At 31.5% G+C, this 15,324-nt stretch overlaps 1 protein-coding gene across 1 annotated transcript; it reads right to left on the bottom strand.

Moving 5' to 3' along the window:
- Positions 1-1,436: 1,436 nt before the first annotated feature.
- shv (DnaJ homolog shv) lies at positions 1,437-14,391 on the bottom strand. The gene is made up of 10 exons (XM_067265736.1): positions 14,282-14,391; positions 6,134-6,290; positions 5,947-6,044; positions 4,940-5,069; positions 4,681-4,823; positions 3,707-3,789; positions 2,496-2,553; positions 2,302-2,413; positions 2,079-2,238; positions 1,437-2,006 (listed from the first exon to the last, which is right to left on the bottom strand). The coding sequence occupies exons 1-10, from the start codon at positions 14,350-14,352 to the stop codon at positions 1,942-1,944; spliced, it is 1,077 nt and encodes a 358-aa protein (XP_067121837.1). The 5' UTR covers positions 14,353-14,391; the 3' UTR covers positions 1,437-1,941.
- Positions 14,392-15,324: the final 933 nt, after the last annotated feature.

Below are 15,324 nucleotides of genomic sequence, written 5' to 3'. Positions count from 1 at the left end.
GAAACACAGTTTCCTTTGTCCTAGAACACTAATGAATAGTCTTTTTCTAGTCTAAAGATGGACGGAAAAAAACCTTTATTCCAATCGACACGAGTCGAACAAGATGTAATTACAATTGTGCATCTCGGGTATGGCTCGTCCTTTCGTCGGTCTGTAATCTGCAGGTAGCAAGAATTAGTTTGTACATTTTGACATTTTTTAAAAACATTACACTGTATTTATGTACAGAACCATTTGAAACTCTACGCTTCTCCTTCCCTGTGACTAAACCTAAACTTTATTATTTAATATGTTGTTTTTAAAAAAGTTAAAGTTATGCTAAAAATGATTTTAAGGTAAATATAAGCCGATACGACCACATGGCACGATCAGAACACTGAACGACCTCGTATGCCCTTTAAATATAATGAATGAATTGAAATGCAAATTAAAATCACAAATTCGTTCCATGTTTTATCCTTTTTCGTTTCTTCATTTATCAGTAGATTTCAACTTGTTCCTTATTGTGTCAATCTACGCAGAACTCCCGAGTTGCACACAGGTGTATAAGGTGCTGAAAACATCCATAGTTCTATGGAAGATTCTCTATGGTATTCACTGCAGTCCCAGCCATAGAGAATCCTTCACACGTAAAATTTTATACCTGCTATCTGATCGGTGCATTTTAATTTTTTTCATAAATGACCTACACAAAACATGTTTTGTGACGTATAAGAGATGGAAACTTACCTGGCACGTTTATCCCCTCCACCTAAAAGTGTGATGTAAGATTTGTTTGTAGACAAGTGTGCGTGCGTTCAACCTACAAATTCTAGAATGTATTACTGGAGCTTTAAAATCCCGAAATATACATTATAAATAAGAACTGGATTTATACGATGTCTCTCCATTCTCGCCAATGATAGCCGATTTATTTATCGAATAGGACTAACACCAGTAAAGGCTAACTGTATATAATTAAGATTTAATGGTATCAATAAAGTTAAATATACATTGGGAGATTTGTCATTTGTTTGACTTCAATTCTAATTATACTTTCATAAAAATTAGTTTGGAGATTTGAAATAAATTTTTGTAATGACGCTTTTCTTGCAAATTAGCCGTTGTTCTCCATCCCGATACAGATCGGGTTTGCCTAGCTGCGTAACTTTAATATGCCGACGTCGCGCGCATAAATATAATTTCAATAATCAAAACTAAGAATGTAAAATTCTGATTAAATTAACCGGCAAAATATTTCGGCTAATCTTAAAAAAAAAAAAAAAAAGGCAGCAAGATATTTAATTTCAAAATTGATTTTATTCTTTCAAAGATTATTAAAAAAAAACTGCATGCTAGACTTAAAGATCTCGAGTGCTAGATGCAGTTCATTCTCTGCTTTGACAGAATAAATAAAAACTTAGTGACACTAAAGTACACAAACATAAATATGACAATTCTTTTGATTTAAATAAATGATCATTTTATTTAATATTTTAAGCCGTGGTTGTCAGTTTAGTAATGGCATAAATGCAGTTATGCCAATATCAAAACAATGCTTGATGTTTTTGTAACCGAACGAACACAAGATTACGGTTTTGGAGACCGCGGAGTGGATTGTCAATTTTATTTGACTTTTATCAAACCAAAGTGAAATAAATTTACAAATGCATTTTTTCCGAACGCACGAAATTGTCTTTGTTTGAAAACAACATACATATTTGTTTTAAAATACAAATGTAACGAGACAAAAAGAATAAAAATGTTCCTTGTACAAAATCAAACGTTAAAAATATGGATTCTTTCTTGCATACGTAATCGAGATGGAGAATGTACTTAAATGTGATGGAGTTAACCTGTTGCGGAGGACGACAGACCTTCGGCCGAATTGAGGAATTCAAAGAAATATGAAATTTTGGCCTCCCTTTACATCGTTCTCAATGGTACTAAATATTAATGCTATTAATAACCTCTTAGACCATTATAAACTTTAGTCTTAGATTCTTCGTTTAGTATCTTACGCACAGCTGAAAATGAGCATTGGTCACTTATTTTTACATTTGTAATTAATTATACTAAGCAGAGTAATTTGTTATTACCTTCTTTTGCTTCATTGTCTAATTCCCCCTTGGGAAAATCTACGTCGAACGTTATGTATAAAGTACCGTGAAGGTTGTTGTTTTCATAATTCGGCATTCCTTCTCCCTTCTTCCTTATTCTTGCTCCCGGCCATGTAATTTTATCGCGAGAAATTTGCACCTAAACGCAGAAACAAAAATTTTACCTTTGTCGATTTCAAGTAACTAAAAATAAATTACGTACTTTGTGTCCGTCTAAATGAACTATTTCCATCTTGAATCCATTGAGTGCGTCGGTTAAAGAAATTGTGACATTTGTATAAAGATCATCATCTTTTCTTTCGAATATGGAATGCCTGAAAAAGATAAATATTTTAAAATACTTCCAACATATTACTAAAAATACAAAACTGACTTTTTGATAAATTTCATTCTTACGGTAACGTTTTTATTCTAACCCTTAAATCACCAGGTTCTCCATCAATATGAGGTTCTCCTATTAAAATAAAACTTTTTTATGTATATATATAAAGTTTAACAGATGGTGAATTTAATTACAATAGAGTCTCAATGATTTGAAGTTCCATATAGTCTGAGGCACTACCACTTTCGAGTCGACGTGCTCGACCAAAACATGTAAAAATTCACATATTTGGGTAATTCAAAATAAGTGCGTGATGAGACGGCACACAACGAAATTGTAAACACGTCTAAAAGTCTGATGTCAGCTTTCAATTTCTTGCATTTGTGAAATGTTATGGTTGATGCTTGCCCTGTATTGTACGGGACATCATGTATTTTAAGCACAATCCATCTTCATTGTTATCATTACTAAAGTGATTTTTAATATAACAGATGTAATGCTATTATTGTTTTTCATTGTATACGGGTTCTGTAAATTTTGAGTTTTTGATACTCTAGATTATCTCATTCCTGATCAACTCAAACTATTGAGAATCTACTGTAATTAGTTCTCTTATATATTACATTCTAGTAAAGATAATTTAAATAATTTTTTCTTTCACAATGTAATTATATAGAATACTAAAAAAAATGATAAATCTGTACCACCACTTGGAAAAATAAATGAAATCAGAGCTGTAGCCTTATGTCTACTGCTTCTAAGAAATGGAAGAGCTCACAGTTGCTATTGAAACATTTACAATAATTAATTGTATTACTTATGACTCAAAGTATAGGTACAAATGACTCTGGCAATCATTTCTCTAGTAGGCTGAAATGTTTCATTATTGAAACTAAATGGTAATCCGGTTAATTCCATTAATTGCTCCATCAATTAAGAACAGCCTTTCATCACAATCAAATCAAGAGAGAGCTCAAACTGCCAATTTTTTCAGTCTCCACCAAGTACTTTTTTGTTTTTCTTATGGCAGACCAAATTAAGCCACAAGCCCTATTATTTTATATTATTAATTAAAAACATTTATCCTTTAAAGATTTTCAATTTGAATTTTACAATGGCGGATACGTGGATGCATCTAGTCTCAGATTTTACTTAATATATAGTATCTTAATAGATTTTGGCATTGCAAGAGTAAGGGATTATTTACAATTTTAAAAAATAAACAATAAGTTAAAAAGCCTCTTGTATCATCTCATCTTAAAATATAAAAAAAACTTATAATCACCTTCTGCTACAAATCTCTGTTCTTGTTCATCCTTCATTCCTGGTTCAACTTCTATTTCTAATAACCTTTCTTCATTTACAAGTCTAGTAAGAAAAATTTATTTTTTGGATTAATAATAATTTGTGTGTTATTGATGAAATGCATAATACTTTGCTTATTTAGCATTGCCTAATGCTATACTGCACAAAGGTCATTGGTCCAGCATTAGCATTAAGCATAACTATAGAATAAGCTATTAATATGTTTAGTATAGCAATTTTCTGTAGTGCGATATACGTGCTGCTGAGAAATATTAATGTTTCTAGACTTTTGTGTATGTTGAATGTTGCCTGTGCAAGAAAGCACACAGAACATTCAACAAGAAAGGATTACAGGCACAATAAGTACCTCCTTATCCATTCTCCATTGATGCTTTACGTTATGGGTACGTTCGGAGTATTTACTAATTTTTTCAGCATATGTATTTTGTAGTTTGTTGATGTTTTGAATGCCACGTCTGATGAATGCGAGTTTGTTTATTTTGTCAATGAATGTCTGGTCTGTGATGACAGACCGTTTTGTCCGTGATTAGTCTTGTGATTCTGTCTGTCATAGTATATATTTTTTTCTATGACTGTGTGAAGAGTGTACTTGTAGTATAGTTGCTAGGTGTATAGTAGTTTAGTTTATTTGCAAACTTTTGATGTATAACTGGATTTTACTGTATTAAGCGTATCATTCTTGCAAAACTTTTCATTACATAATATAGGAAATACAGTAACTCTTCCATATCCAAACTAATGTGAGCAGGAGTGATCTGCATAAGAGAGTGTGATAATTTATAAATAAGACTAACATATACGCCTAATGTATGTATAAAAAAATGTTTATTTTGACTTTGATGATTACAATTAATAGTTTAATGGTATTAATATTAATATAATAAAATTTCTGGACTTATTAAAAAAGTTAATGTAAAAAAAAAGTAAACTTACTTTACATTAGGACACTCATCACACACAGTTTGTTGCATCATTTGAAACCTTCCTGGTCCTAACTGTCTTGTAACCATCTCTTGTCTGCAATTGCATTTTCGGGTTCCACTAGCAGATTTCATTACTGGTTTATTCCTAATAACCTAAATTTGAATTCACTTTTAAAAGATAACCTTAACAAGCTTAATTTTTATAATCATATAGAACAATTAAAATACAGAAAATTTTATTTAAAAACTTTCTTTAGTATTTATTTTACCTCAACAAAATTTCCAGAGTATAATTCTTCTAGCGTTACCCAGAGATTCATAACCAGATCAGCTCCTCTTGGAATCTCTTGGGAATCTGAACGTTGTGAACCACCGAAGAAGGCAAAATCACCAAAGAAACTATAAAAAAAGTAAGACAAATAAATATAAAAATTAAATATTTTCATTTGAACTTTCCTATCACAACATAAACATTACAAATGTCACATATAACAAAGTTAATTGAAGTATTAGAAATGTTATACTAGGCTGTTCCGTAGGTTTGACTATTTAACACATGATTAGAACAGCACACCATATACAGAATGGAAACAGACTTTATTCAGCAAAATATAAACCATTACACCGAATAACTTTTACCCATACGTCAGCTAGTAGAGTGATTTGCCTACAATATTGGTCCTTAGTCTTAGAGGCAAAAAACTCAGAATAGTTAATGCCTGCTCCGTATCAAACTGCCACCGTTGCAGGAAACGCTGCAAACTCTGGAATAACCCATAACTGAAGAGCTCTTTCCCAAAATAAGTTTAGTCCATTTTGTAAAGTTTTCCGGAGAGCAAATAAACTAACACGTACTTGAGTTCTGTGTTGTACACTCAGGCTATTCTTCATATTATGTAGATCTATGTTGATTGCAAATAATTGTACAAAATCTAGTGCTTGCAGGGAATATATTTGAGAGATAAAAATTTCAATCTTAACCAGAACAAGTCAAATCCATGGACTGAACTTGTTTTCAAACAGATTATTGACTTTATTTGGGGAAAAATTAAATATGTGATTATTTAGAACTGAGGAACATAGTACATGATATAGGTTTTATAAATTTGTACTTAAAATTATATTTTCTTTTGTCATACCTACCATAGATTATTCTTTATTAAATTTTATTTTACAGTTGTATAATCATTATATTATACATTATATATACAATAGTAGTTGTACACACAAGAATTATTTTAAATTCAATGAGTGAAAACAATTTTATAGCATTTACCTTGCAAAAGGATCATTTCCTCCACCAAAGGCATCATTTTTTAAACCTTCCTCACCAAACTGATCATACGTTTTTCTTTTATCAGGATCTGATAATACCTGTAAATCATAGAAAACCATTTTAAAATTGAAATGTAGACACAGTATTCCAATTTATTCAAATGTATTTTCAGTAAAAACTATTGTACCTCATAAGCAGCTCCTAAATCTGAAAATTTATCCTGCGCTTTGGGATCATCCTTATTTTTATCTGGATGTAATTCTTTAGCAAGCTGTCTGTAAGCTTTCTTTATTTGATTTAAAGTTGCAGTGCGAGGTACCCCAAGAATAGAATAAAAATCTCTCCTGAATAATATATAAGAATTAAACTTTAGTATATAATGACTGGTTATACTAAATTTTATGGCGTTAAATAAATTATATATAGGTTTCGCCAACTAGCACAGCTTTGGCATTCAAATACTTCATCTCACTAACAAAAAACATCCTACTTTACGTACGTGAGATGTAACATTAGTAAAACCACTTCTATGTGGTTTATAGAATTGAGTTTTATCTCAAAATTTGATCAGTCGATTGATTAAATTTTGTCATTTTACACAATATAAGATGAGGAAATTAAAAATGTAATAAAAATCAATAAGAACCCCTGCAAGTCTAACTGGCAACTCAATGACACTATCTGTAACTAGCAAAACTAATTCACGTTCAGACAGAAAACAAACTGTGCCTAATAAATTATTATAATTAGGCGAATTCTAAAGTTTAATATTCTAAACAGCTTTCTGTAGCAAGATAAAAAGAATGCTCTTGTATACACTTTCTCTAAAAAATTTATAATGCTGTACTTTCAAGTCTTATCTACTTAACATCCGAATAAAATTCATATAATAAACGTTTACGATGATAAACAGAAAGTTTAATAGTATTTATGTTATAAATTTCTGAAAAAAAAGCATTTATCTCGTTATTCATTTAGCGTATTTAACATAAAATTAACATAATTAACACAAATGGGAATTTGTTAATATATTATTCCCATTTATACGATTCATACTTTGCCAATACTTTTTTAGGGTACTGGCAATCGACAGACAAGTGATCTGCTAATTTATAGATTAATGAAACGCTGCCGAATGAAAATATTTCTAACGAACGATAATTTAAACTAACCGAAAGCAATGACGATATACCACTGCCCTCGATAACAAAAAGTTTTTCACTTAATATAATTAAGGATTTGATATCGGTGAATATATGATACTAAACCAAAACAGATGTTTTTACTCACGTGGTTAATCTTTATACAGATGGCAAGCTACGTTTTTATCAACTAAACATGAGCTACATACAAACTGACATGATGTAATTACTCTAATCAATCTTGTAAATACAATAAATGCATCCTACATTTCTGCAACTTAACGCGAACAACAACATATATTAGTCGGTCTCGTAACATTGAGTCTAGTCTTTAATATGAATTAATATTTTGTCCGTACGTAACTGTTCGAAACTTAAGTTCTCAAAATTTGACACTATGGATGAGTTTCCTTATCAAGCAGCTAAGTAAGCAAACCAATGACACAGATTGTTTCATATGAAATGAACTATGTCATCGGCTTGCTTATTTAGCTGCTCTACAAGGAAGTGCACCCCCGTATGGGCTGTGTACTACTGCATAATTAATAACTAAAAAGATTAAGAAAATAAAGAATTAGTACTCTATGTGTAATAAAATGACATTTAATGATAATCAGTTTGGTATTAATAAATTACGTTTAGTATTAAATCTCACTGGTTATATAGGTTTAAAATAGTCAAGTTTTTCTGCCACACACCATATAGTTTGTTGAATTAAAAATCAAACATTAATATTGTGGGTATCGAGCTATACGTAGCTAATTATAAAACCATTGTTTTTCAGAAAATAGGATTTGAAAATTAGGCCAATCTTCTACTGCTCACCCAAAACTTACTATTTTATGTAACTTTTGAAATTTTACATATTAGCTTATGGGTCCAAATAGAATATATTGAAAATCATAGCAATACTCTATTATTAAAAAACTAGAATTCAGATTAAAGCCACTTTACGAGGCAATGCGCCCAGTATTTTCCACCAAATTCTATAAGATTGTAAGGATCTCTTGGAAGTTTTGGAAGTTACCAAGAATCCCAATAAATTTAGTTAAAGAAAAACCACAGTACACTCTTGCTACTCTGCTTCTCAATTATCTAGCATACCCCTACAGATGACGACTTGCCCCCAAAAGAATCTTTACTGAAGGGCAAAAGGCCACATCATTGTCTTTAGGCCTACGATCTCAGCAATCTGGCACACCTCTGTGCAAGGAATGTCTAGAATAACAAGTGCATGGTGTATTTATGTCCCACGGTCTAGTTTATAAATAAAAGAATACTTAAACAGATCACCCTAAACTTAAAACTTCTATCCAACTGAACAAACAAAAGGTTATAATGAGATTAGTGTATGATTAGGCAACTATCTAGACATGAACTTCTTTGACAATATAATACTTTGTCAATTGTGATATTGTTCTTGCTAAAAAACAATATGCTGTAGGTTTCCATTTAAAAATAGTTGGAAAACACTGGTCTTAAGTACTCAACGGATTCAATGTATGAAGTAAGAAGTGAATCATATAAGCATGCAAAATATAGTAAAATCTCATTAATTTGTCATTTAATGTTTAAAACTTGTTAAACAAATAATAAGGTCTCAATGTGTGAGCATCCCTCATTCCCAAATACCTCTCTTAAATCAAAATCTGGTTCCATTATTTCTGATAGTCAAAAACTTTTACACTAATTGTTACAAGTGTTTTTAGACTGGAACTTATAATCCATCTAATCAAAGTACAAGAGCATTTCAATCTTGTAAGTAAAATATTTTGAATGGTCAACACTCAGTCAATATTTCATCTTGTAAATGGGGAGGAGACATAAAACATATAGCTTACTGTATTAAATTCTCAGATTGAACACTTGGTAAATAAATGAATTATTATACAATGACTTCTAAGTTTTTTTTTTTCCTTTCAAACTTAACAATTTTGCTGCTGGTAAATATAATTACTGTATCGTGTAGTCTGAATTTGGAAACTTTTACTGCTTTTTTACTATTAGTGATTTTACAATCTAACTTTTTAAAATTTCAGCTTACTGTATAAATTGTTCCGAAGTATTTTTGTATGTATAAACTGCATTATCTACATGTAAAAGATGGTTTGAAAGGAGAGCAGGTTATGCAATGGGAAACGTTATACAGTAGAACCTCGCTTCACAAGCACCTCGTACGAGTATTTTGCATAATGAACAAAACAAATTGTAAAAATTTGCCTCACTTAACGAGTGATCTTTCGCATAACGAGTGACGAGGAGAGGGGAAGTCCCAAATTGTGCACTGCACATGCGTCATGCTCCTCAGTCTGTGTTTAGCACTCGTTCCGCTAGCATCTTAGCGTCGCTTGTGATCGCACATTTTTCCAAACTTATTCACATACATTACTTATAAACATCAACAACCATAGCCTGTTATATAATAAATATGCCAATATGCAAAATTCTTGGGTCATTAAATTTTAGAAATGTCTGAATTAAAAATTAACTATTTATAATTATTAAATTTAATACCAGATAGAAGCGTAACTGCCTACATCTAGTCAAATTAATTAATTTCTAATATTTAATTATAGCCTTTACATAACCCAAGAATTTGACATATTATTTGGAGTGTTTATCAAACATATTAGCTGTGTTTTTTTTTTGTTTCTGCAAATTGAATTCTCATTCCAGGATGGTTCATTCCGCACTAGAAGAAAAGATGATGATGATGATTCATGCTCCTTAACAGTGTATATTGTAAATAAACGTTATACATAAAACATTTGAGCATTTTTTCGGTGTGGAATGCATTATCGTATTTTACATTAATTTCTATGGGAAAAATTATTTCGCTTAACGAGTGTTTCGCATTACGAGCAAGACTCTGGAACGAATTATGCTCGTTAAGCAAGGTTTCACTGTATACTGATTTTAAATTCCAATTACATACTTGCACCATGGAGCACTGATTGCTTGGCTAATATACATCCCACAGGCATGATATATATCAATATATTGGGATAGTTTGTTCTAGCAAACACTTTTCTGTAAATTAAATGCATAGTAATTATTAGCAATGGGTGTTATTTAATATCCTGTTAATTTTCAACGATTATTTAGAAAAACAACAATAATTCATTATAAAAGTAATAGCTAATACAAAGTATATCAAATGTGTGTTACAGTGTAAGTAACAACTTGAGAACAGTCAAAACAACAAATCGTAGAAAAATACTCGACAAGACATGGGCTTCTACCCTATCGACTTGGAAGCTTCTGTTTGTTCCAGGTAGAAAATGGTATTTGTAATATATGGCCTGTCTTGTATTTGTTGGGTCTCTTCCCTCACCACTAGTCACCTTCACTATGGACCCGACCAACCACGATGAGCATGATTTAAAAAAATAAATAAATAAACGACCATCTAATTCACCAACAAAGAGTCAAAAATAAACAAACACTAAACAAGGGAGCTTCTACATTACGTAATGCCATTTTTTTTAATGATTTTTTTACCCTACTATCTCTCATAGTGCATTGTAATACTATTCACTCTATCCCTATAAAATTATTTAATGCTATAAGAATAAGAACTATCACTGTTGCTAGTTTTTGAAATCAAGACTTGACCATAAACAGAATACAGTTCCTTAGTAATGTTACATCTTGAAAACCAATTTTTCTCTATCAAAACCATAAAACAAAATTCCAATTTACTTTTTCCATTTGACCTCCTGTGTTTAATAAAGTCCAGATTTATTAAACACAGGTGGACAAGTTGTACCATTCACCTGTTGGAAAAAAAGATATTAATTGGTTCTATTTTCATCCAGCTTTAAAACATGCAAATATGAGCCATCAATTTTTAGTTGACTAGGTAATTTACATTATGCAGACAGGAAGAAAATTCAAATCGATCATCATCATGAACAAAAATCTGTAACCTCAAACACACACTGTACAGTTACATGATGTATGCTATGTGTTTGATATAGTCTCCTTCATGTTACATAATTTATGGAAGCCTCCCTGTATGTAACCGTTGATCAATTGCTGACGATTGCATAAAAATTGTAGACTCTTTTGTTCCTGATGATTGGACATGATGGAAGTTTCTTCTACATTTTTATATTGTGAAATATACAGTCTGCCTTTTTAATTCAAATTATGCATAGATATTTATTTTGTCTGTTCTCTAATTCTTTTAAATGGTCTACTTATTCTCATTCTTGATTGGAAACGCCAGTCGGAAGGCAAATCTTGGCAGAATTCACTTTTAATAAAATATACTTTACTTTCAGTAACATCCCCTTTTCAGACTCACTACAAGTCATTCAATCCCAACTGAATTTTCCTGCTTTAGAAAATCATTTACTTCAACAGATTATATATTTTTTTTGATATTTAATGGTTATCATCATCATAAGATGCCAACTCTATTGCAAAGTTAGGCTACCATTCTGCACCACATTGCTACCTTTTGCCACCCTTTTTAGCTTGATATTTAGGGATGATGGTTTGGATCTTCACATTACTAAAGGAGGTTTTCTACAGTCTCTCAATTTTTGGGTATCTTGCAGCAAAGCCTTCTAATGTTAAGAGAGAATTCTCACCAAATGACATTCTTAAAACATGACCAGCAAATGCTAATTTTCTTGCTTTGAAAGTAAGCAATAGTGAAGGGTTTGTCTTGGCTTCACTCCAGACTTCATTTGGAATCTTTCTATCCAGCTGATCTTTTAGTATGCGGCAGTAGAACCAGCAATCAACAGCATTGATTTTCCTCTCAATTTTGTGTGATAATCCAGATTTTATAACAATACAACAGCAGAGGCCAGATGTAAAGCTATACACCAACCAAAGCCGAAAGATTTTATTCGGTTTTGGTTGGTGTATAGCTTTACATGTATCGGGTGTAGTAAAGATGTTTGATTAGGCCAGATGTATCTTCAAAATCCTATGCCAGTGATGGTAAACATCATGTAATACTATTCTTAGCAAATTGTTCTTTCTATAGTAATTCTCACTGTTCATTAGCCATTCTAATTTTACTCTTATGACATGATGACTTCATACAACACATTTACGTAAGAAAAATTGTTATTTTGTATAATGAAGTAAGTTAAGATATTGAACATTTAAAGAATGCAAATGAAATTAACATATATTCTTTAAATTATATGTATACACCACAACTATTTTGATTCTCCAATCAGCTGCTGGTAGTGAAAGTTCATTATCAATCTTAAATATTGTATAAATATGCTCACTCTGAATACTCTCAAAATTGGAAAAGACACATTCAATGCCAAAAATTTATACAACTAATAAAAGAAATACAGTCTTTTGACATTACAATTTTAATCATTTCATAAAAGCAGCCATACTAGTATTTTTGACACTATCAATGACATCTTCAGGCAAAGAAGGTATATATGAATTCTTAATGTTGTTGTTCTTAATTCATACATAATGTTTAAAATTCTTTCACATTAAGATTTTCTTCTTTCATTTTCCTAATGTCTGATTATTCAAATACGTGCTCTTTTTAAGACTATATTAATGTATTTTTTAAAAAACTTTTATATCTAGATTTCATATACTTTATTCTTCATCCGAAGATGACACCGACATAGTATCAAAAGTATTAACACAGCTGCTTTTATGAAATTATTATAGTGTGTAACACCAAAAGATGGCGTTTCTTTTATTTATTACATGTACATACACTTCCATCATGAAAAGACTGGCTAACACTGCTTTAGCAACCTCTACCTCAACATAGATATACATTTCAACTGGGCACACCACCTATATAGCCTTAGATATCTGGAACAGTTAGAAATTTACAAATCCACAAGAAAAAATACTGCTAATGAACAACCACACACCGGGGTGTATAAAATAAAATATTACTCACAAAAACCTTTAACCGGTGCATAACATACAATATCAGTCACTACAAACGTTTTCAAAACTCCTCCTGGGTTCCTTCTTCAGGTAAAAATTAACTGGTACGATTTCCAAAGATGAAAAAAGGAACCAAATCACGTGCCAAACAGCATCGAACGTCGAAGTTTTACATAAGGCTGAATGTTATTTTTAAAAATATCTACGTCACATGGCATCCCGGGAAACAAATCGTAAATGCTTCCCTAGCTCCTCCACAAACCATCCTTTATGTAAAAGATACTGTTAAAGCTCTGTATGCATTAGGGCCTGCCAAGCCAAGGAAAGAATGATCTCATCTCTAGAATTGATGGATGAGGAAGTACTGTAAACCTTATAAATCTCCATCTGCTCCAACCATTTGATATGGTCTATGCGTGTTGTGGTGACAATCAATCTAGCTTTCGATAAGTCTGCTTTAAGTCCCCAGGAGGGGTTTTGAAAACACTTGTAGTGATTGATATTGTATGTATGATATTGTACCGATTAAAGGCTTTTGTGAGTAACATTTTAAAAAATACTGCTGTAAACTTTTGTGACAGATTCCTTCCCCTGCAAAGAAGTCAATCTACAAATTTTAATTTTACAATCCTTTTGCTTTCATCTCTCTCTTACGTCACCTTCTTAATACGTGGACGACAATCCCCTCGTTTTTAACAGCCACACACAAACTACAGTCAGTTAGCCAGACAATTCCCATTTAACACAATTGAAAACATTTTCTTTTGTGTAAAACTGTGCCAGGGATGGATCAGTTTCATTCGCTTTGTTCACATACACTTTGCAGCACAGCTCAAAAAAATCACTCGGTCTTTCTTTACGAGTCAATTGGCAACCGAACCTTTTTCACTATCGGCGACCATCATCCGTCCAACCCGTTTTAGCCCCGTCACTCCTCACCAGGTAGATATCGACGTGTCGGTTTTGACACTGCACCTCAGTTACCTTCTAACGTATGTAATTAAAGTAACGGGTGTTTGTCTATGTTGTTTTAAAGAAGCACATGATATACAGCATAAATAAAGAACATAAAAGACATGTAAAACAGGATAAATATACATTGACCAACAGGCAAAGATTAATTCTGTAACGAATAAGCATTAATCTTTTAATGTTATACACAAATTATTATACGAATTAGACAAATTCTATTACATTTAATATTAAAACTGAGAAGCAACTGAATGAATGAAAATTTATATATATTAGACTTAAACTTATTTTAATAAAAATTAATTGAGTTAAATATAAGAATTTACCCAGCTAAAACGTGGAAAACTATTGTTAGTAGCTGAAGACCTATCAGCCACATCCAGTAACTCGAACCCATGTTAGATGCTAAAGAACTGCTTTGAGAATAAAGACAGTCATCATTAACAACGTCGCCCTCTGGCGTCGCGATATATATATACATTTTAAATAGATTTTTTTTTATTTTCGTCGTTAAAAAATGAAATTTTATTAAACAATTTTAAGAAATATTTAATATCAAATAATTAAAATATATTTAATAATTTCTAAAAGGTTCTAGAAAAAAGTTGTTATAAATCATATTTTATATTGGAAAATTCATTACGTAAACGATACCTGGCAAGGCCGTCTAGATGTATCATCTAGACGGCCTTGTACCTGGCGGTAAAAATATCTGTTGTTATAAAAGTAGGATTTTTATATTTAATATTTATAAAAATATGAAAATTGATAATAATTTATACTTTTTTTACGTTTGAAATTTTTATGGAACATGGCATCGTAAATTAATGTTTGGAAAGTGTATCGCTGACGAGAGTGTCGATTGCGTCAGAACTGTACTTCAGTTCTTTATTTATTAGTAACGGGAAGATGTGACGTGTGGATCAGGGCAGCAAATTTGCACCTTACTTTCACGCCATCAATAGAATATATACATATATATTTTAAATCTTTCTTCCTTTCTTCCATCAGACTAGCAGAAATGAAAATTTCTAGCAGCATTTGAAATCAAATCTTCTTTAACATTTGCTGACTCTAGAGCAGTTGCTTTTTTAAGCTTACTATAAACCATATACCGGACTCCGTCCTTCACTTCATTGTGCACCTGGCCGAACCCATAATGGGCCGGCTAAAACGAGGCCCTTTTAGTGCACACAGAGCGGAAAGAGTTAAGAGTATGCAAAAATAATAATAATAATACAGTAATAATAAATAGTAGCTAATGTATTGTATTCCGGTGCTACATTAAGGTTTTTGACCACGCTACGTCATTGGATGCTTAGTCTTAAATAAAATGTAATTATAATTTTATCACATTTATCTATGTTTT

This window comes from Centruroides vittatus, unplaced genomic scaffold, assembly GCF_030686945.1.
Source record: "Centruroides vittatus isolate TY-2023 unplaced genomic scaffold, ASM3068694v2 contig_2433, whole genome shotgun sequence".
Lineage (NCBI taxonomy): Eukaryota > Metazoa > Arthropoda > Arachnida > Scorpiones > Buthidae > Centruroides > Centruroides vittatus.
This window is presented reverse-complemented; position numbering and strand designations above follow the sequence as displayed.

What these genes read in the sequence shown, in the direction of transcription:
- shv (XM_067265736.1), bottom strand. Translation starts at nt 14,352, where the DNA reads ATGGGTTCGAGTTACTGGATGTGGCTGATAGGTCTTCAGCTACTAACA. An exon ending in ATTTAGGAGCTGCTTATGAG is followed by an intron (nt 6,045 to 6,133) that starts GTACAATAGTTT and finishes TATGATTTACAG; the next exon opens with GTATTATCAGATCCTGATAA. An exon ending in AGACAATGAAGCAAAAGAAG is followed by an intron (nt 2,007 to 2,078) that starts GTAATAACAAAT and finishes GCTCATTTTCAG; the next exon opens with CTGTGCGTAAGATACTAAAC.